The sequence below is a fragment of the Cervus canadensis genome, chromosome 10, assembly GCF_019320065.1.
Source record: "Cervus canadensis isolate Bull #8, Minnesota chromosome 10, ASM1932006v1, whole genome shotgun sequence".
In the NCBI taxonomy this organism is placed as follows: Eukaryota; Metazoa; Chordata; class Mammalia; order Artiodactyla; family Cervidae; genus Cervus; species Cervus canadensis.
The window spans coordinates 40,123,465-40,144,853 of record NC_057395.1 but is presented as its reverse complement, the minus strand read 5'-3'; the positions used below and the strand labels follow the sequence as shown (position 1 = coordinate 40,144,853).

The 21,389-nt window shown below is 42.0% G+C and overlaps 2 protein-coding genes across 4 annotated transcripts; one reads left to right on the top strand and one right to left on the bottom strand.

The window, feature by feature from the left end:
* The first annotated feature begins 454 nt into the window (after nt 1–454).
* Nucleotides 455–7,966, top strand: RBBP9 (RB binding protein 9, serine hydrolase). The gene is made up of 5 exons (XM_043479312.1): nt 455–608; nt 1,926–1,968; nt 2,692–2,797; nt 4,638–4,723; nt 5,085–7,966. Exons 1-5 carry the CDS (start codon nt 510–512, stop codon nt 5,309–5,311), a joined length of 561 nt encoding a protein of 186 aa, XP_043335247.1. The 5' UTR covers nt 455–509; the 3' UTR covers nt 5,312–7,966.
* POLR3F (RNA polymerase III subunit F) lies at nt 5,200–21,303 on the bottom strand. Of its 3 annotated transcripts, XR_006271537.1 has the most exons (11): nt 21,107–21,303; nt 19,683–19,800; nt 14,499–14,566; nt 14,122–14,142; nt 13,926–13,993; nt 12,504–12,616; nt 12,009–12,152; nt 11,672–11,779; nt 10,611–10,802; nt 9,046–9,489; nt 5,200–5,330 (listed from the first exon to the last, which is right to left on the bottom strand). XR_006271537.1 is itself a non-coding variant. In XM_043479309.1 (10 exons), the coding sequence occupies exons 1-10, from the start codon at nt 21,166–21,168 to the stop codon at nt 9,412–9,414; spliced, it is 972 nt and encodes a 323-aa protein (XP_043335244.1). In that variant the 5' UTR covers nt 21,169–21,303; the 3' UTR covers nt 8,616–9,411. The 3 variants fall into 3 exon arrangements, 2 of the variants coding, with proteins under 2 accessions (XP_043335244.1, XP_043335245.1); XM_043479309.1 differs by lacking the exon at nt 5,200–5,330 and having other exon boundaries at nt 8,616–9,489; XM_043479310.1 differs by lacking the exons at nt 5,200–5,330; nt 14,122–14,142 and having other exon boundaries at nt 8,616–9,489; nt 21,107–21,300.
* Between the last annotated feature and the right edge of the window lie 86 nt (nt 21,304–21,389).

The window sequence follows — 21,389 nt, the reverse complement described above, 5'->3', positions numbered from 1 at the left end:
GCTCATGCCCCCCTCAAAACCCAGAACTCCCCAAAGGGTTTCAACAAAGCATTTTCTTTTAGCTTTTTTTTTTAATTAACTAGTCTTTGAGTCCTAATTCTTTTTCCCCCCATGCCCCTGCTGCTATTGACTGTTATTGGCTGATACTGACTATTCTACTAAGAACCATGTTGAAATCAGGAATCCTCAACTAATAAAACGGGTTGTGTTCAGCTTTTAGGAAATGAAAACACATTTTCTATAGAAATATTAGTAATTTTAGGTAAGAGATAACACATTCTTGGCATACCACACTCTGTTCCAAATAAGGGGGTTTGGGGGGATGAGAGCGCTAGTGGTTTACATCTGCTGGAACCCCGCATGGTCTGCCTGCGCTTCTAGGGCATTAGGTGGACCAGTGGCTCACAGGGATACGCGCTTGCCACCCCAGAACTACAATTCCCAGAATGCCACAGGGCAGGCTCCCCGGTTGATCAGGCTCCCCTGAGCACCACAGGTCTGCTGCACTCATGGCTGCTCCCTGCAAGGCGGTGATCGTCCCGGGGAATGGGGGCGAGGATGTGGCCACCCACGGGTGGTACGGCTGGGTGAAGAGGGAGCTGGAGCAGGTAGGAGACGCGCTGAACTGCGCTGGGAGCGCCGGCCTGGCGCCGCAGGGCGCCTCGCTCCCACCCCTTCGTGCAAAGCCCTGCCGCCCTGTCTTAGACCTTGCAAGGAGGGCTGGAAATTGGGCTGGTGAAGCAGGCTGGAGGGCTTCGCTGAGGCTAGAGTCCTAGCTTCACCTGTAGAAACCAGAGACCGCCCGCTCCCCGTATCTTCTGCAGGTTCAGATAATTCTGTCTCCTCTGCTCTCTACTTCAGACTTTTAAATATTTTAATTCATAATGTTGATATATACAAAGGATGTACGTAACACGTGTGTTCATCATGAAGCACGATGTAATCAATACCAGAGAGTCCTGTCACCAAGCTGAAATCTAGAACCTTCCCAATACCTTCAGAGCCATCTGTATGTCCCTCCATCTCATTTCCCTGCCCTCTGAACCAGTGAACCAGTGAAGTTGTTCAGTCATGTCCAACTCTTTGCAATCCCATGGACTTTAGTCCATCAGGATCCTCCACCCATGGACTATTCCAGGCAAGAGTACTGGAGTGGGTTGCCATTTCCTTCTCTAGGGGATCTTCCTGACCCAGGGATGGAACCCAGGTCTCTGATATTGCAGGCTGACGCTTTACCGTCTGGGCCACCAGGGAGGCCTATCTGTTTTTAAATTTACTCCACTCAGAAAAAATTAATGTGCTTTTCAACCTCCATATGTATGCTTTAAACAATACATTGGTAAATTTGGCTTCTTTGTGAGTTTTACAACAATGGCATCTGTGTGTTGTCTTCTGCAGATTGAATTTTTTTTTTTTTTTTAAACCCTCTTCCGCAATTAGGCAATGACTGTTTGCTGAGTTGCCAACTCCTAGAGCAGGTCTAGAATAAAATCCCAGGACGATGGGTGAGAGCCACGATGGAGCTAGAAAAGCTGTCCAGGAGGATGGGATCTCCCACTCTCTGTACCAGCTTTGTGAGCCACATCTTACCTGTTCCCTGGAGCATAGTCAGATTGGCTCCAGCTGAGTTTGTCTGGAGCCCTTTGTCTACATATACACCGGTGATGATAAATGGAGATTTGTAGATGCACATATAGAGATCTGCAGAGCTGGGTGGATAGAGAACTACTGACAGGTGGCAGTTCATGAGGAGGGACTGCTTGTTCATATTTAATCCTATAGCACTTAACCCACTTCATTTCATAATAGAAGCAAATACTTATTGAATTGATAAAGCTCATATCAGGTGTCTCATCTCTTATAAGCCATTACTAGTTGTAATTAAGTTCCTTATAATAGTTTTTTCTTTCCCCCTCGTATTGTAGATACCTGGTTTCCAGTGTTTGTCTAAAAACATGCCTGACCCAAGTAAGTTTTTTAAATGTATCTTTAAAAAGTCTCCTCTTGTTGGGTTTTTATCTTGCCATTTTCTGGTAGGTAAGCCGAAGGGAATACATACCTCAGGATGAATGATGGCAAGTATTTGGGGGGAGGAGGCTACAAACCAAAAGACGTGATAGAAAGTTCTAGAAGGAGCAAGAAGAGCACCCAGGGTTGGTACAAAATTTTCAACTTTGTAAGCAACTTGATTTTCCCTTCTACAAGTCAAATATTTTCAGGCAGAATTCATGGGTTTTTCATTTGAGGCAGAGATGTGACAAAAGTTATAGCATCTCTATGAGATCCTAATATTAGAAAATGTAACCTGGCCACTTTTGTTCTGAGCATGTCTGTGACTTGTCTCAGGAATTTCCTTCTTGGAAAGAAAGAGTATATGTGGATGTCAACTTGAGAGACAATATTGTCAAGAGGATTTCAGTTGGAAAGTTTACATTAAAACTTCAGAGTTGTATTTTTTTTTCTTTAGTATTTCCTTATAAGAACATGGTAAAAAAAATAAAAACAAATTTACCCAAACTACAGATTTGAGTCTTTCCAACAGCAACACAGAAAACTTTGGCTCTGTGAAAACAGCCCCATCCCCTGTTGGGGTCCTGCAGTTTACTGAGCAGTCCTGTTAGAAGGGTGGGCAGGACTGGACTAAGACTGCCCCTGTTGAGTGACAGACTCTTCCTTTCCCCTGAACCTCAGTCACAGCACGAGAGAGCATCTGGCTGCCCTTCATGGAGACGGAGCTGCACTGTGACGAGGGGACCATCATCATTGGCCACAGCTCCGGGGCCATCGCGGCCATGAGGTTCAGTCCTTGTTGAATGTCACCCCCTTCCCCCACCCCTGCCACGGGCTCCAGCCATGTTTGCCTGGGAAATAGCTGGTGCATGTCTTAAGTTTCCACTGCAGAGGAAACAGTGCTGCCCTCAGAAGTGGTAACATGATCTGTCCTAATTCCTTCCTGGTTTGGTTAGTGGATTAAAAAGAAATTTAATCCACTCAGACACAGATACCGTGATCCTTTTAAATCACGAGCACCTCCAAACCCCAGTGGCTCCCAACCCCCCCAGAACGTCTCGGCCTTCAACACCACCACCACCCATGTCATCTCTGCCATCTCCCCCTGGCTGCCCCCAGCCTGGCTTATAGACCTCACTGCAGTCCTTGAACACTCTGAGTACGAGCCTTCCTTAGGCCTGTGCTGGCCGTCATCCTACCTGGACTTAGTCCCAAGACAACTTGTGTGGCCTTCTCCTAAGTCTCTGCTCCACGTCACCTTCCAGTGAGGCCTTCTGGAATCACTCCCTGTGAAACAGCAACCTCACCTCACTGAATCTTACCCCCTTTATATCTGTGATGCCCCTTATTATCTATAGCACTTTTCATCATATGACATCCTATTCATTTCTTGTCTGTCTCCTGCCACTCAAATGTAAACTCCATGAGGTGGGACTTTGTTATTCTGACACCGAAACCCCAGTGCCTGGAGGAGTATCTGGCATATGGTAGGTGCTCAATAAATGCCTGTGGAAGGGTGGAGGCTGTTAACCACCCCCACCCCCAGTCCTCGGGGTTCACAGGCACATCCCTGCTGCTCCCTATTAGAACATCACCCTTCAGGCTTCTAAGGCCTAGAGTAAGGACAGAGCTGGCTGAATAGCCTGTTAGGGTTGGGTTTCCTCCTTATTTGTGAGGCTGGATGACAAAGGATTATTGTCTGGTGTGGCCTCTTGTCCCACTCAGTCTCTCAGGATGTCACATGAATTGTTTGTCAGAGAAATCTTGCCAGGTTCCATAACCTGTAAGCCACACCTGTTGAAGCTACGAGAATGCTTTCTGATGTGGACCTGCAGAATCATGTTACAGTCATAGTGTTCACAAGCTGCAAGGGGTTGTCTGGAAAATGAAGAAATCGCTTTACACCAGAATCTGTACCAACTCAAGGCCAGCTGAATTTTTCTCAGGCCGCTGCTAATAACCGAGTGCCTTCTTTTAAAGGCAGGAGCCCCTTCCTGAGCCCAGTCTCTGCTCAGTGAGGGAACTATCTACACAGTCAGCTGAGTGTCTGCTTGCCGGGCACTGTTCGAGGGAACCGGGTCAGAAACAGCAAGAAGGCCCAGACCTGCTGTGGGGGAAACAGATGTGACACAATGCAAATGAGTAAGAGCACAGCGTGGAGCATCGTGTGAGAGGCAAGGTTCTGCAGGACTCAGACCACCCGTACCCGTCACCTGGGCTGGGGAGGTGTCATGCCTTAGAGTGCTGATTCCTGGGCCTCGCTCTCAGCCCTCTGAATCGGATGCTCTGGGGCTGAGCCAGGGAATCTGTGTGTTAACCAACCAGGTAAAGCCAGCGCGGGCTGAAGGTGGATGCACCCACACATCGAGATGATTACACTTGTGCTTATTCCAGGCAAGGCCTGCACTACTCTGAGAACTGAGTAGAAGCTCAGGTAGCCCAGGTGAGGCAATTGCCTGCTGGGCTCCTAGTTCTTCTGCAGTTTGCTTGCTCTTTTTCATACCAAGCTCAGCAGCCTGCAGCACGTGCTTTCTGTAAGCTGAGTCAAGTGACTTTGGGTGGCTTACTGCCTCCCTGGGAATTACATTTAACACTAGACATAAGCTATGTCATTCCTGACTCTCCAGGTACGCCGAGACCCACCAGGTGTATGCTATCGTGTTAGTGGCTGCGTACACATCTGACTTGGGAGATGCGAATGAGCGTGCAAGCGGTAAGTCTGAAGGCAGAGACCCTGGGGAGGGCCCTCCCTGTAGTCAAGGGGCTGCACGATAAAACAGCACTGTCTTCTGACAGGCTAACAAGACATCTAATCACACGTGAGACATACTCACCACCAATCTTTAGATATAATGTAGGCACTTAGGGCAGTGGGTCAGCTTGTAATCCACAGTCTAGAACTGAGCCCCCGAACCACACCCTCCCTCTTCACCAGTAGCCACGGTATCTAAGATCTGCAGATCTGCAGACTCACAGTGGGGCTCAGATTCTTCATGTCCCTGCTGTGGTCTTCACCAGAGCGGCTAGAGTGGCAATGGTCCAGGGCACTGAGAGGCTCGGTGTTTTTCTCACAGGCTACTTCAGCCGGCCCTGGCAGTGGGAGAAGATCAAAGCCAACTGTCCTCACATTGTGCAGTTTGGCTCCACCGATGACCCTTTCCTTCCTTGGAAGGAACAACAAGAAGTGGCCGACAGTCTGAAAGCCAAATTGTACAAATTCACTGACCGCGGCCATTTCCAGAACACGGAGTTTCATGAACTGGTTAGTGTAGTCAGGTCCATGCTGAAGGTACCAGCGTAGACAGGATGGTTCCTGCTGTCTGTGTAATAACATGGGAGGAGGGCAACTATCAGATTATTAATAATCAACAGTCTCTATTATCAGATGAATACTGACACATAAAACAGATTCAGTTAAGGCCCAAAATGCCTAAAAAAACACACACTTCAATTTTCAAACAGCATTTTTGTTCTCAACAGAATCTACATCTCAAATTGCTATGAGCTAAAATATTCTTTTTCCCACTTGGTAAGGGACAGGGGACAGCTTAACCACCCTTACCTGTCCAAAGTGAGTAAGACAGAAACAAAACCCAGGTTTCCTGACCCCCCAGTTCCAATTAAAACAGGTTTCATGTTATGTTGAAGGAGCTGCAGTGCTCTCTGACATAAAACTTTTCTTTTGTCGGGGAAAGAAAACATGACTAAAGGTCCAGAGTGTTGAAGAGCTCCAAACACTCTTCAGTTGGGAGCTGACCCCAGAGGTTAACCCAGACCAAGGCCTTCCCCTTTGACACCTGACCCCTCATCCCCAAACATGTCAAGAGTGACAAACAAGGAGCTGGAGGCAGGGGTGTGCAGGGGCAGGTGGGGGACATGAGAAGAGCTGACTGGATCGGCGAGGATCAGGCCAGACTGCTGAGGGCAACAGGGCAACGAACAGGGAGAACTCCTGGGCCCTGTCGCCACGTGGGAATTTGCCAAGGTATTGCCAATCTTTCTGATTTTTCAAGAAAAACAAACTTATACAGTGGGTCTTATATTTAGGGACTATTGAGTGTTATATATATAAAATCCATATGTACATGAATTATGCTCAACCCACAGACATATGGGTTATGTTAGTTGGCAGCTACAGCATAAATAAATTTACAAACACTGAGATACAAGGTCTAGGCCATCCCTGTGTGACCTCTGCCTTAGGTATTCACTTAGCCAGGTGCTGTACAAGCCTCTCTGGAAAGCCTGAGAAAAGCCTGAGAAACAGACAACATGTCAAACGACAAAGTCATGGGAACAATTTGGATTCTGTTACAAAGTCTTTAAAAAAAAATGATCTTTCCACGCCTCAAGTTTTGTTCTGTAAAGTGCTCTACCTTTCAGTTTCCATGGACCTTGAGATCTTGTAGCATCATTCCATGATTTTTCTTCTCATCACATTCCCTCAAAAAACCCTTTCTCATTTCCCAATGTTTTTTGGCTATGATGATCCCTAAGTATTGCCTCAAACACTTTCCAGTAAATTCACACTGACATTTGCTTCAGTAATGTGAATTCCCACTGTTTACACCTCATGAAGATTCAAAGCTGTCATTTGAAGCTGAAGAGTCTTGATTTCTAAATGTGCTTTAAAAAAGTCAGGAGAGAGTCTCTAAGCTTTCAGCAGTAACTACCGTAGGGGGCTGGGAATCTTGGTAGATATGGTGTGGTGGATGTCTCTTGTTTATTTTCTACAGCCGGGGATGTTTTCAGTTTGCTGCGCTGAAGGTGTCTTTTATAACTAAAAATAAATCTGATGAGTTAGTGAAAAGCCAAGTAGATAAGTCAGTCGAATAATTTTCTTAAGAGAGGTTGTTTGGCACTGATATGACCAAGCCTGTAATCAAAGTTTGATTCTGTTTGAATTATTTGGCAGTAGTAATTGTTCTATATGTTCTGCCTTGTTTTCTGTAGTCCTTTTTTTTTTTTGTAGTCCTTTCTTAAAAGTAAAAACTTATAAAAATAACAGTTCATAATACTTTTTTATACTCTTTCTCTGTAGAAAAAAAACAAATATATACAATTGAGAAATAATTAACTTCAATATTCTTCACTCCTATAAAAGTAACTTGAGTTTGGAGCCATATGGCGATCCAGTTGTGCCGCTCAGCATGGCAGCCAGTAGCCCTGGGGAGCCAGCAAGACAGCGTGCAGTTCTTCATTCCTGGAAGCCACAGCGCAGGTGCTCTGCCATCATGGGTGACTAGCGGCTGCCTTGCTGAACAAAGATACAGAGCATTTCTATCCCGAGAGAAGGTTCTCCGGGACAGCACTGTGCTAGAGCTCGTGACACATTTGTCCCTCACCCACCACCACAGTCGAAGTGACTCCACTGAGTTACTTTTGACTGGTTTGTTTAGTTGATCACGATAAAAATTACGGCTCCATAAAACTTACCCATCACCAAACTGAGATCAGAGAAGTTATATGACAGAATCCCACATGAACTACTCATTACAACTATTAGATCGTGACCTTTCGTGTTTCTCTGTTTGACTCTGTATATGCAGATCAGTATAAAGCAGAGACAGGCCTTGACAGACTCCAGGGAATATCTGTTTTCAGGTGAGCAAAATGCCACACGCTAAACGGAGATCAGCTGTGAGGAGTAGGACTTCACGTCCAGTTGGACTTTGTGAGCTTAGAGCCCCACAGTTTGTTTTGGTCAGAACTTATTCCTGTAAATATCCATGTAACCAACATCAGAGATGCTGTATTTTTCAATCACCTCTTTCCTTCTTAATATTCAGAATGAAAAACAGGCTAAGGGGAAAAAGTTTAAAGGGACTCTTTAGTCTGGTAGGCAAGGAATACTTCTGGTTTAGCCACAGATTGTCAACTTTAAACAATCTCTGGCGCTTAAGATATAGTACAAAATCTGTATTAAAAAAAAAAAAATCTGTATTTAAAATGCAAACTGGTTCCTTCTTTCCACTTCTGACTCTGACAGGCCAGTTCCCAGAAAGGCAGATACTCATCTTACCATTCCACTCTCAGGGGAACAGAAGCCCTTGTAGTTTCGGGCTCTCAGACCCTTCTGGATCTTACACATACCCAGTAATTGAAATGATCTTTATTTCAAACACCAGTGTCATCAAATGCTAATTCTATAGAGCTCACCACAGAATTTATATGGTTCTTACAAATTGGTTACTGAGCTGAGTTTTATTTTACTATTTATCTTAAAATAACCCTTGTGATGGTTCTCCAAACTGGGGTTTGAACCCAGGCCCCAGTAGTAACTTTCCTTTCCCTTGGACCCTGGCTTTTGGCCTGGACACAGAAACCTTTAAGTGGCGCTACAAAGTGAAAGTAAGACAGCTGAGATCCGAAAAAGCCCTGTAGCTGAATTCTGTGCAACAAAACATCAAGTGACCTATTGTTTTCTATTCAGCTGAGGATTGGGACTGTAAGTGCTATTGGAACTGAGGACAGTTATAACAGCTTCTTGCTTAGTTTAGACCTATTATAACATAATATTTGAGACAATATGGAAACAAACAAGATAGGATAAGGAAAGAAGAATGATACTCCCTCCCCCACCAAAAGGAATGAAAGGCAATGGATTATTTTTAGTTTTAATTTTAGTTAAATAAGAATCTAGGGGAAAATTCTAGCAAATAATACAACTGAGCCATAGACTTTAACAACAAAGAGCCAGGGAAGATATTCCCTTTAGGATGAGAACAATGAATGAATGAACAAATGAATGAATTTATGCACTGAAAACATGTCCTTGACAACAGTCACCGTTTGGGTTTGAGGTAAGTACACCAATGTAATCCTTGGAAAGAATATTTCTGACATAAAAAGGCATCAGTAGTGTGTGGAAAGGGATGCTCTACTGTCTCCCATCTCATGCTCCAAGTCTGCGTCCTCCCCTGCTATTCCTGCCTTCCCCACTTTTCGTTTCTTCTCAATGAAACCATGGAGAAAACAGAAATGGTGACACTGAGCCATATGTAAAAAATTCCCAATGAAGACCTTGATAAATACCTTTAAAACAGGCATTTTAAAGTTCCAGCCGTTATCACAGTCCTTGGTGAATACTGACTTGCTGGCTTCTTTTCCCGTGAATCATCAGAAATCTTGAAAGTTCCAACAGGTGGTCTTCCAGAGGTTCTAAGTATTTTACTTACTGAAGAATGGATTTTTCCACTAACCTTATTATCTGTTTCATACCCTGCTGACTACACTATCAATATAAATTTAGTCTTCATAGATTAAAAAATATATTTTTCTGTAGCAGCAAGTCTGTACCTTGAATGCTTTCAAGGGAGTGTGATGTTCCATCATGAGTTAAATTATTTGCACCCGAAGTAACTTCATTTGCAAAACGTCAGCAAAGTTCATAGCTCTCTATTAAAATTCGAGCCACTCTGTCATGTAAATACAGTTAGATGGTGAAATCTCACCACCTTCATGGCAGTCATCAAAAACCTTTAGAAAAGAAAAATGGTTACATTCAAACTCAGGTTTTAAAATTAGTATATTATAGGTAATGTCTTAAATATCAACTACAACTAAAAATTCTAACAAAATATCCAATATTTCAAGCATTTATTTAAAGCAATATTAAAAACAAAACTTTCAAAGTGAAAGGTTAGGCCTGTATCTAAGAATGTCCTGGAAGAGGACCTGCTCTGGTCATGGAGTGGGATGGAGACCGTTTGCCACAGCACTAAGCTGACTAGTCTACCTGCCCGCTGGGCAGAAGGCAGGCAACGGTCCAGGATCGGAGGTCTGCACACACGAATGACTTAATCTTGACTAATCCTTTTTGTGAAAGTGCTAAATAGAATTCCCAACAGAGTAGCCTTTTTTCTGGGAGTTGAAACCAGGGCATGAGAGCTGTAGACAATAGAAAGCAGACAGGCAGTCCGAGAATAAACACGCCCCAAGAGCAGGGACAGAGCCTGCAGCACGCATAGGAAGGAACAAATGACGAGTGTGGGTGTGCTACAAGGGCGAACACGTCACCTCCGGTGTGAGGCCTCGTTGTCAAGTCAACTGAAGGCTCTCAATCTTCCTTGCCCTAAGCCCCCTCACACTAACTCATACCACTAACTCCAAAGGATGCAGGAGGATTATGACAGCATAGACATTTTCAAAAACATGTCTGGCCAACAACAGGTTCTCACCAAACCCCACTACCCTTCCTCCTTAGGTGAAATGGTTAGCCCTCAGCAAAAACTGCATTTTGCAGGGAACTCTGCTCAATGTATGCGGCAGCCTGGATAGGAGGGGAGTTTGGGGGAGAATAGACACATGTATAAGTATGGCTGAATCACTCTGCTGTGCATCTAAAACTATCACATGGTTAATCGGCTATGCCCCAATAAAAAATAAAAGGTTAAGAAAAGAATTGTGCATTTTGGGATCAAGAGCAGAAAACCAATTTCCTTAAGGTGGTTATTACAGGAAAGAATGTAAGGTGATGACGTGCTCACTAAAGGTATGTCATCAAGGTTACATGGTGGTGTCAGCAGCTCTTGCTGGTAAGTTAGGTGGGATCTGCACTCGCAGGCAGTAAAGTAAAAAGAGAAGCCATTTTAACTCACCGGGCAGAGTCCGCAGGGGGCCCGGACCAAGCCTGTGGGCGGGATGATGGGACTGACCGCCCGGTAGAGTTTCATGTGTCCGTCCACACTGCCAACAGTGCCTTCTTTGGCAGCAATGATCGTCATCTCTACTTTCCCATCATAAATGAGTGTATTCAAGATGGTCTCTATGTCCTCCATGGACAGCTCCACCTACAAAAGCAGTATGTTAGAAAGGACTCAAAATAAGCAATCATTCTTCTGGAGGGTGTTGATAACAGTAACAGGTCACAATTCTTGATGAAGTGGGGAAGGAGTATGCTAGAATAACTGAAAGCACAAAGAAGCTGAACAATGGCCAGAGTGAGAATGGACCACTCAGATCCCAGGGATAGAGCTCTGAGCTCACTGCTGAGCTTCGCCCTCCTAAGGAGGATCTAGACATCTTGTCACATTTCTTTGGCAAGAATCTGATGGAGATTTATAAAAATGCTTAAGCAGAAAGGTACTTTAGACAGCAAATAGTCCAAATTCCTGTGCTGTTTTTTTTAAATAAAAGAGAATTGGAGAGCAGAAATGAAAATGACTTGTCCAAGCAGCCACTTCAGCATCTTCTCTGATGGTGAGGGGCAATCAAGCAGTGTCCACATGTACAGATGTTCAAAAGAATGTGCTGACAGTGCCACTTACATCTCATAAGTAGGAAACTACCAATAAATGACAACCGATACTAATGACGGATGTTTGGCACATATGTTGAAATGTCCCCAGGAGAGTCAAGAACTTGTCAGAACAGACTTTTGCATCTGGTAGTGAAATGCATGGCCAGGCTTCCACTCTGCTGCTCTGGAGCCCAAGCTCAAGGACATACAGTTCAGAAAGTGCCTGACGGCAAGGACTGCCTTTTCCTGCCTGGCTTAGGACAGTGGGTTCTACATTCTGTGGGTTCTGTAGAATGTACACAGGTATCACCTGAGAAGAGGGTCTGGGCCAGATGTGTTTAGAATACACTGTAAACCATATCCCTACGATGAAGCAAAACTTTTTAAAAATAAGATGAAAATTAGAGACTGGGCTCTGACCTTACTGATCCCCAATTCGCAGATATACTTCCACACTTCATGTGATGAAGCAAATGAACTATTTCTTTGTATCATTGGATTCTGTTTGCTTTCTCGTGCGGTTTCTGCCTATAAGGGTAGAAATATAAATTTCATGAACAATACCAGTACCTTCTGAACACAATTTCTATAGAAGATAATCAACAACAGGACCTATTTTGTTTAGGAAAAAGGACCAATTTCAGTATTTTCAATTCCTATAAGATACGATATGTATGATTAAACATTCCTTATGAAAAAAACTTAAAAAAAAAAAAGAAAGACCACTTGGAAGGATGTTTCCTCAGTTATGGCTCACCTTGGTTTGTAGGAATTTAAAACACTGTTGGTTAAGCACCTCCACAAATTCAGATTCAAAATCCTGGTCACTGTACCAGGCCCCACCTGTCACAGAGCGGTCTGGCTGCAGGTTATAGAGCATATACACCTTCTTTTTTGAGGCCTAGGAAAAAAAAACACACAAACAGCAGATGGTTAAAAGGCAACAAAGCAGTCTTCCAAAACTAAGACTTAAAAACCCCAAAGCTTTATATTTCACTCAGGACAGCATACCAAGTCACCTTGTGCTTGGCTTCCCCTATTAACACCTGACATTATCAGAGTACATGTGTTATAGCTAATGGACTAAAGCAGCATCTCCAAATGGTCCAATATGAGCTACAACTTTAAAAATCTTTTTTGATCAGTTGTTTTAAATCATGACATAGCCGAAAGAACGATAAACACCTGAAATATCCTTGAAGCAATATACGTACAGTGAACATTCAAGAGAAGAAAAGAGACTGTTACTCACTGCCACAGACTTAACGGCTTTGATAAGCTTTTTACTTTCCAAATTCTTTAGAATTTTGTTAATTTCTGTTAATGGCAAGTTGCTTTTGTATCGGATATCTCTGCTCCATATTCCTGTAAGAAAATAAAGTAAAATAAGTTTAACACTATAGGATTTGTGTTTCTTTTCCCATTGCTTATATCTCATTGTAAATCTAGCAAAATATGTGTATAATCCTGGAGCACTGCTATAGGAAAAATGATGCACAGGTAAGAATCTCAGATAAAGTAACAAAAATATGCAAGAAAGTTTTATGTTCCATTTTCTAACTGGAAATTTCTTGGAATGCTAGTGTGGCATCTTTTAAAAATCATATGATAAGGGACATTTTTCTAAAGGAAGAAAAATCTTGATGTCATTGAATTAACTTACACTGGCCTTTCCATGCCCTCCTACATTCCAGCCTCTTTTTTCTATAAATTTCACTTTAGATCGTATACTGTAAAAAACAAACTTAAGTTTGGGTCAGGGTCAGCTGCCATCCTCAATGGAAAGCAATTAAAAAAAACCTTTATGAGAGAATCTGTGTGTATGTATGTCCATTATACTTGGAAAACAGAAAGATTATAGCTCTTACAGTCACTAAGAACCTGTGCAGAAAGCTACGATTTTTCTTTCAAAGAAGGAAATAAGTATTATATGTATGAAGGGAATTTATGTGAAAGTATTTTGCTGTATTTTCTTCCCAACAAAAAGGCATAATAAGCTAGGCAGATTTTGTTTTAAATAGAGAATGCTGTCTTCATATTTATTTTTAAAATGTAATTTAACTTCCTAACACATATAGAATTGTACAATTTTAGGTTACATCATAATTGCTGAAGCTAATATCAATGACTCAAACAGGTCTTAAACTGTAATAACAGCAATTTAGATCCCGTTCTTTGAGGGCGACAGGAGAGGAACTAAACAGCTGTGGAGGGAGCTACATCAGACACTGCCATGCTGCACTAGGTGTCCTGTGGTTTCCTACAAAAACCAAAGAGATGTTAGGATCCACAATTAACAGATAAGAGGAAGAAATGAAGGCTTCCAAAATTTAGAGAGTGAGGATTAAAAAAACCCTTCAGTTTTATTTGTTTTGGATAATACATGTATATGGTTCAGAATTCAGAAGTTTCTTTCCATCTCTGCCCATGGCCATCTAGTTTCTGCCTCCCTTCATGCAACAACAGCATCACTCTCGGGTGTCCTTCAAAATATGTACATTATAAATATGTATATATATGTGTGTGTGAGTATGTATGTGATATTTTCTTCTCCTTTGAACACAAAGGGCAGCAGGCTGAACTGACTGCTCTACACCCTGGGAAGCCAGGATCTCCGTCCCTAATATCTGGTCCTAGAGATAACGTTTTTTCTGCTTGTTCCTCTAAAGCTTACCTTTATTTCCTGCATCCTCTATGATCTGATACACTAGTTTTTCTTGGTTATCTGATCCTTTCATTTTACTGCAGGGGAATAAAGCAGAATTAAATAGGCAAAGAGATACAGGCTAATCAAATCATCTACATGACCACTTAAATGAATGAGTAGACAAGGTCATCACATTGACTTATTTACCAAAAGGAGGGCTTACCTTAAAAAGAATGAGACAGGGCTGTATGTACCAGAATGAAAAGATGTCCAAGATACAGTAAGTGAAAAAAAACAAGTTGCAAAACAGTATGGATAGCATGATCCAATTTGTTAAAAAAAAAAAAAAAAAGAAAAGAGATTATATATAAATATAAATATATGGTATATAAATATATAATCATCTATATATATTTATATATACCTATAAGGAAGGATATATACCAAATTATTTAGAGCCACTATCTCTGGGAAATGGAACTCCTGTGGGAAGTGAGATGATTTGAAGGACAGGTTTACATGATGTAATTCTGTACTGGCCTTTCCCACCCAAACATATATTACTTTTACAGTATTAAAAATAAAAAATCTTGTGCTTACCCAGCATTCTGAGAATCCTTTATTCTATACAGAAGTCCTGTATTGCTCCTTAAGAGATCCAATTGACCCTAAAGTTTTTTTTTTTTTAAAGAAAGAAAATATCAGTGAACTATTTTGGAGACATATCAAATCTAATGGCAAGCATTAACGCATTCTTCAATATTTTACAGACTAAAATATCCTACCTTGTATAGTTGTCAGTTCCTCCCTTGAGTACTTAAGATTTTCCCTACATATCACACGTGATACATATTTTTTAAACTTAACTCTTTATATCACCATTTCCCCAAATATTAAGTAAGTAAGTATTAGTTGCCCAGTCATGCCCAACTCTTTGCAACCCCATGGACTGCAACCCATCAGGCTCTTCTGTCCATGAGATTTTCCAGGCAAGAATACTGGAGTGGGTTGCAATGTCCTTTTCCAGAGGATCTTCCTGACTAGGGATCAAACCCAGGTTTCCTGCACTGCAGACAGATTCTTACCTAACAATTTCCTACATGTTAGATCCTAGCCTGGTTATATTATCAATGCATGAAGAATTTTAAACAAGCAGCTTTAGAATAATAAAAATTCATATTCAAGTAAACTGAATAAATATATATAAACATAATAAAATTAACATCTTTAAAAAGTTCAGATAAAGGCTATTCATGCAAAAATATGTTGACACAATGATTAAATAAAATTTACAACATTAATAGTAACATTTACTGATATGGGTGATCTCTGTAGTGTTACATGAAAATTAGGCAGAAAGATCAACCAGTGAATAAAAGGCCTGTAGTAGTTTTGTTTTATACAAGTCAAATATAAAACTAAGCATGTCTGCCATGCTCTTGCCTTTCCTTGAGTCTGAACTTGTGAGAACGCCAATGGCTGTACCACTGGGCTCCTCGCAGTTCAGAGAAGCATTGCTGAGAGAGGTTCCCATGAGTCAAGGCTGGGCAGACCCATACCTGGGAATCACGTTGGTATATCAGTGAACACCGGTCCTTTTCCTCCCTCCTCCCGCCCCCTAAGTGGAAAAAATTGAACCACAAAGCCCAATTTGGAAACTTCATTCAATTGTTTAATTCAGGTGAACATTTACTGAACACCTGTCCTGGGAACATCTTTGGGGTGGGGAGGACAGACATGAATTCCAAGAGAGAACTCCACAGCTGATTTCAATACCATAGGGTGGCATGAGGACAGAGGCGACTGAAGCAGGGGATGGGCTCCCAGGGAAGCCGCTTTAGCCCAGCCTGCGGGTTCAGGGGGGCTGCCTGGAGTTGAGTCTTAGGATGAGAGTCAGTGTGTGAGGAAAGGAGGAAGGGCCTTTTAACCAGGGAAGACAGCATAAGCAAAGGCCTGAGACACTAAATAGTGTGACGTGCCAGGGAACCGAGAAACAAGCTGTTCCCTGTGAAAACGAACTTGTGAGGCAAGGGGTGCAGGGAGATGAGGTGGGTGGGGAAGGCAGGGGCTCAGAGTGGTAAACCCTGGAGTCTGGACTTGAATCTCCAGAGCTGAGAGAAGGGTTTCTGGTGGGAGAGTAACTTGGTCAGAACTGCCTTTAAGACAGAGCAGATTGCTCTGAGGTACACACAGCCAGGAAGGCTGTTAAGATACACCTAACAGTTCAAGTAGAAGCCAAGAGTCTGAATACATGCAGGGGTGGGAGGAGTGAAAACAGGGGAACAAATTTGAGTATAGTTTAAGAGCTAAAACCAGCAACACTAGTGATTTATTAACAATTACTCCCTTGCTTAAAATTCTTGAGTAGCTTCACCACTGCTCATTGCAGGACTGGCAACAGGTGACTGCTGAGGATAATTTTCAGACAGAAAGGAAAAAGCTGAAAGTGGAATCTGAGGACAAAAACATTTCTAATCACCACACTTCCCAGCACCCCTTGCTCTATGCTTCCAGAAGCTGAAGACCTTCACCATGGTGAAGCGACTAGAAATCACCAACACTCCTCTTTTGGTTAGGACAGGATTCAGCAATCTGGTGCACTGTTTTTTATTTTTAATTGAAATAATGTTATATTAGTGTTGGGTATACAACATAGTGATCTCAAGTTTTTATAAACTGTACTCCACTTAAAGTTATTATAACATGTTGGCTATATTCCCTGTGTTGTACAACATATCCTGTTTCACCTCTTATGCCCTTCCCCACTCCCTCTCCTGACTGGTAACCACTAATTTGTTCTCTATATCTGTGAGGCTGTTTTGTTATTAACATATTCATTTCTTTTTTAGGTTCCAGACATAAATGATAACATATAGTATTTGTCTTTCTGACTTATTTCACTAATACCCTCCTCCAGGTCCATCCATGCTATTGCAAATGGCAAATTTCATTCTTTTTTTTTTACAGCTGAGTAGTGTTTCATTGTATGTATATGTGTGTGTGTATATCTATATCTGCCACATCTTTTTTATCCACTCATCTGCTGATGGACAGTGAGGTTGCTTCCACATTTGGTTATTGTAAATAGTGCTTCTATGAACATTTGAGAAGTGAAGTTGCTCAGTCATGTGCAACTCTTTGCAATCCCATGGACTGCAGCCTACCAGGCTGTTCCGTCCATGGAATTTTCCACGCAAGAGTACTGGAGTGGGTTGCCATTTCCTTCTCCAGGGGAACTTCCTGACCCAGGGATCGAATCCAGGTCTCCCACATGGCAGACAGAAGCTTTACCCACTGTGCCAACAGGGAACATTTGGGTGCATATACCTTTCTGAATTAGTCTTTTTGTTTTCTTTGATATATATACCCAGGAGTAGAACTGCTGGATTGTATGGTAGTTCTATTTTTAGTATTTTTGAGGAATCTCTATACTGCTTTCCACAGTGGTGGCACTGATTTACATCCCACCACCTACAGCGTACAAGGATTCCCTTTACTCCACATTGCCACCAACATTTGTTGTGTGTGGTCTTTTTCATGATAGCCACTCTGACAGGTGTCAGATGATACCTTATTGTTTTGATTTGCATTTCTCTAAAAATACTGCTACAATTTCTGTCAGAGCGTGTTCTGCCTATGTTTTCTTCTAGTTTTACAGTTTCTGATCTCACTGTTAGGCCATTAATCCATCTTGAGTTTGTTTTTATATATGGTGTGAGAAAATGTCCTAATTTCATTTTTTTACATGTGGTTATCCATTTTGCCCAGCACTACTTGTTGAAGAGACTCTTTTCCCCATTATGCATTGTTTCCTCCTTTGTCTTAGATTAATGGACCATAAGTGGATGGGTTTATATCTGAGCTTTCTATTCTGTTCCACTGATCTATGTGTCTCTTTTTATGCCAGAACCATACTGTAGTATAGTCTGAAGTCAGGGAGCATGATACCTCCAGCTTTGTTCTTTTTCTCAAGATTGTTGTGGCTTTCTGGGCTCTTTTCTGTTTCACATTCATTTTCATATTATTTGTTCTAGTTCAGTAAAAACTGTCCTGGGCATTTTGATAGGGATTGCATTAGATCTGTAGATTGCTTTGGGTCATATGGACATTTTAACAATATTAAATCCTCCAGTCCAAGCCCATTGGATATCTTTCTATTACTTTGTAGTAGTTTCAATTTCCTTCATCAGTGTTTTATAATTTTCAAAGTTAGGTCTTTCACCAGTTTGTCCCTAGCTGTTTTACTCCTTTTATGTTACTTTTAAAAGAGACTTGTTTTCTAGCTTCCTCTGATAGTTCATTATTAGTATATAGGAAAGCAACAGATTTCTGTGTATTAATCTTGATCCTGCAACTTTACTGAATTCACTTATTAGTTCTAATAGCTTTTTTGATTGATTTAGCATTTTCTTTATATAGCATCAAGCCATCTGCAAGTAAGGACAGTTTCACTTCTTCCAATTTGTATGCTTTCTTTTTGATATCTGACTGTAGTGGCTAGGACTTCCAATACTAAAATAGGAGTGGTAAGAGTGGGCCTCCTTTTCTTCCTCCTGATTTTACTTTTTTCTTTCTCTTTAGCCGTGCCTCACAGCTTGTGGGCTCTTAGTTCTCCAACCAGGGACTGAACCTGGCTCCTGGCAGTGAAAGTGCCAAGTCCTGACCACTGAACTACCAGGGAATTCCTGTCTCCCCGATTTTAGAGGAAAGGTTTTCATCTTTTCGCCACTGAAGATGATTTTCTCTGTGGGTTTGTCAGAAACAGTCTTTATTATGTTGAAGTATGTTCTCTCTGTACCAACTCTGATGAGTTTTTATCATGAATGGACGTTGAATTTTGTCAAATGCCTTTTCTGCATCTGTTGAGATGATCTTGTGACTTTTAAGGTTCCTTTTGTTAATGTGGTGTATTATACTGACTGATTTGTGCATACTGAACCATTTTTGCATTCTTATAATAAATTCCATTTGTTCATGGTGTATGGTTCTTTTTGTATATCATTGAATGTGGTTTGCTAATATTTGGTTGAGGATTTCTATATGTATATTTATCAGAGACACTGGCTTCTAATTTTCTTTTTTTTACTGGTATCTTTGTCTGGTTTTGGTATCAGAGTAATGATGGCCTTGTAGAATGAATTTGGAAGTGTTTCCTCCTTGTCAGTTTTTTGGAATGGTTTGATAAGGATAGGTATTTGCTCTTCTTTATATGTTTGGTAGAACTACCCTGTGAAGCTATCTAGTCTTGGACTTTTCTTTGCTGGGAGGCTTTGACTAATTAATTCAATTTTATTATTAAAATTGAATTAGTAATCAGACAATTACAATCTGGTCTGTAGAAATTGTCTATTTCTTCCCAATCATCACATGTTTATCCCTTAGCTCTTTATTGTAGTTACAGTTGATTTTTCCATTTTTGTCTTTTAATCTTCATATTAGTTTATGTATTTGATCCAAAGCCTTTGCTATATATTTGCCTTTACTAGCAGCAAGAAGCAAACAGAAGGTGGGAACAGACTATGCCTACATGTACATGTGTGCCAGTATGTACCTCAGTGACAAATTACTAAAAATAACAGTTAAAATACAATTATTTCATTTGTCTTGTAAAAATGCATATTACTTCTTTCCTTAGTTCAGGCAGTCTGAACTGTTTCCTGGTTTGAAGTCTTATCAGTCACAACCTAACACACTTTTGAGAATGGTTTCATTCCACATAAAAGAAAGTAATGACAATCACAACATTTAAATAATTACATGAACTATTAGTTGGATTCACCTTACCATGGACAACAGTCTATTGATGGCCACTGCCCGCTGTTGGGCTTCTATATGCGGCATTTCATTCTGAATTACTTGGTCTGTGATTCCATGAGGGAACTGGTGACATAATTCTATAATCCTAGGGACAAAAGAATTAATGATATTCATGTTTTTACCTAGTTCAAGAGGCAGTAGGGGAAAAATACAGGTAGAACAGTTTAGAAATGTGCCTTTTTTCACATTTGACAGATAATCTGGGTTTCTACAATGGTTCTGAATGAAAGCACATTAAAAATGAGGAAGATGCTTTTGAAGTACATGTTAGCATTTTTATTGTATTTAAGAGAAGCATTTCTTATTTATATGAACTTTAAATTAGGACAAAAATCAAATGAAAACACAGAAAAACACATTAAAACTGAGGCTTCAATTTTCTCAGATGCAACAAGGATAACAAAGTGAAGAGACAGTGCCTTGGGTAGCCATAAGTCTGTAAGCAGGAGGAAGATCAAACACTTCTGGAGGGAAGACAAAGTTTTTTTAGGACAATTCACCACAACTGGGACCTGTTTTTGGAATTAACACTAACAAAAATAAACCTCAAGTTTCACCTTGTCACAGGATCATCATATGTGTTACTAATAAGTAACAGTTTAAGAAAGCTGGGGTCTTCATAAATTCCGTGGTAACCTAAACACTGCAGTGCACGGTAGAGAATATAAAATTGTAAGATGCTTCAGTTCAGTTCAGTTCACCCGCTCAGTCGTGTCCGACTCTTTGCAACCCCATGGACTGCAGCACACCAGGCCTCCCTGTCCATCACCAACTCCCGGAGTTTATTCAAACTCATGTCCATTAAGTCGGTGACGCCATCCAACCATCTCATCCTCGTCGTCCCCTTCTCCTCTCGCCCTCAGTCTTTCCCAGCTTCAGGATCTTTTCAAAAGAGTCAGTTCTTCGCATCAGGTGCCCAGAGTATTGGAGATGCTTTGGGTAAGCGTAAGATGCGTTGGGTGCCCTAAAAATTTCACTTAAATATCGCGCTCAAATTGTTCGGTGTCTGTTGCTTCATAATAGAAAACTGCACCCTAAGTCTGGTTAAACCTTCCATCACGGGAGTTCTTTGGTAACAAGGGCGATCCTGGATCAGAATGTGTTTACACCAGTACCCCATGGGGTCGCAAGGAGTCTGACACGACCAAGCGACTAACACTTTCCCGGAGGGAAACGCCGAGTCTTCACTCTGAGCGTGGATCACCTTAAGGAAAGGTGCGCGTGAGTAGACAGCTTCCCTGACAGACCCAGGGAAAGGCCGGCCACACAATCTCGTCAACTGTCCGACTAGCTCTGAACTTCTTAAGTGTGCCGTCTTCCGGAGACGAGAGAAGGGTCCGGGAGAAAGGGGGCCTTTAGAGACGGGGAACCAGCCTCACTCCCCGATTTACCTGTTTTCGATTTCCACCGGATCCGCGTCGGGCGGCTGCACCTTCACCTTCACCTCGGCCATGAGGGCGCCCGTGCCGGGCCCTTGTGGGAAGAGACCCCTGCAGGCGGCAGGACTGCGACCCGGGAGAAGCGGGACACGGTTGAAGACACCGTCCGGCCGGCGCAAGGGGCTTTCTTCCTCAGGTCGCAGGCGGTCCTTCCTTGCGGGTCGCCTAGAGGTGGCCAAGTCGCGCCTGCGCCGCTTCCCGAGCGCGCGCGCCGTTCTGGTATTTTCATTCTGGT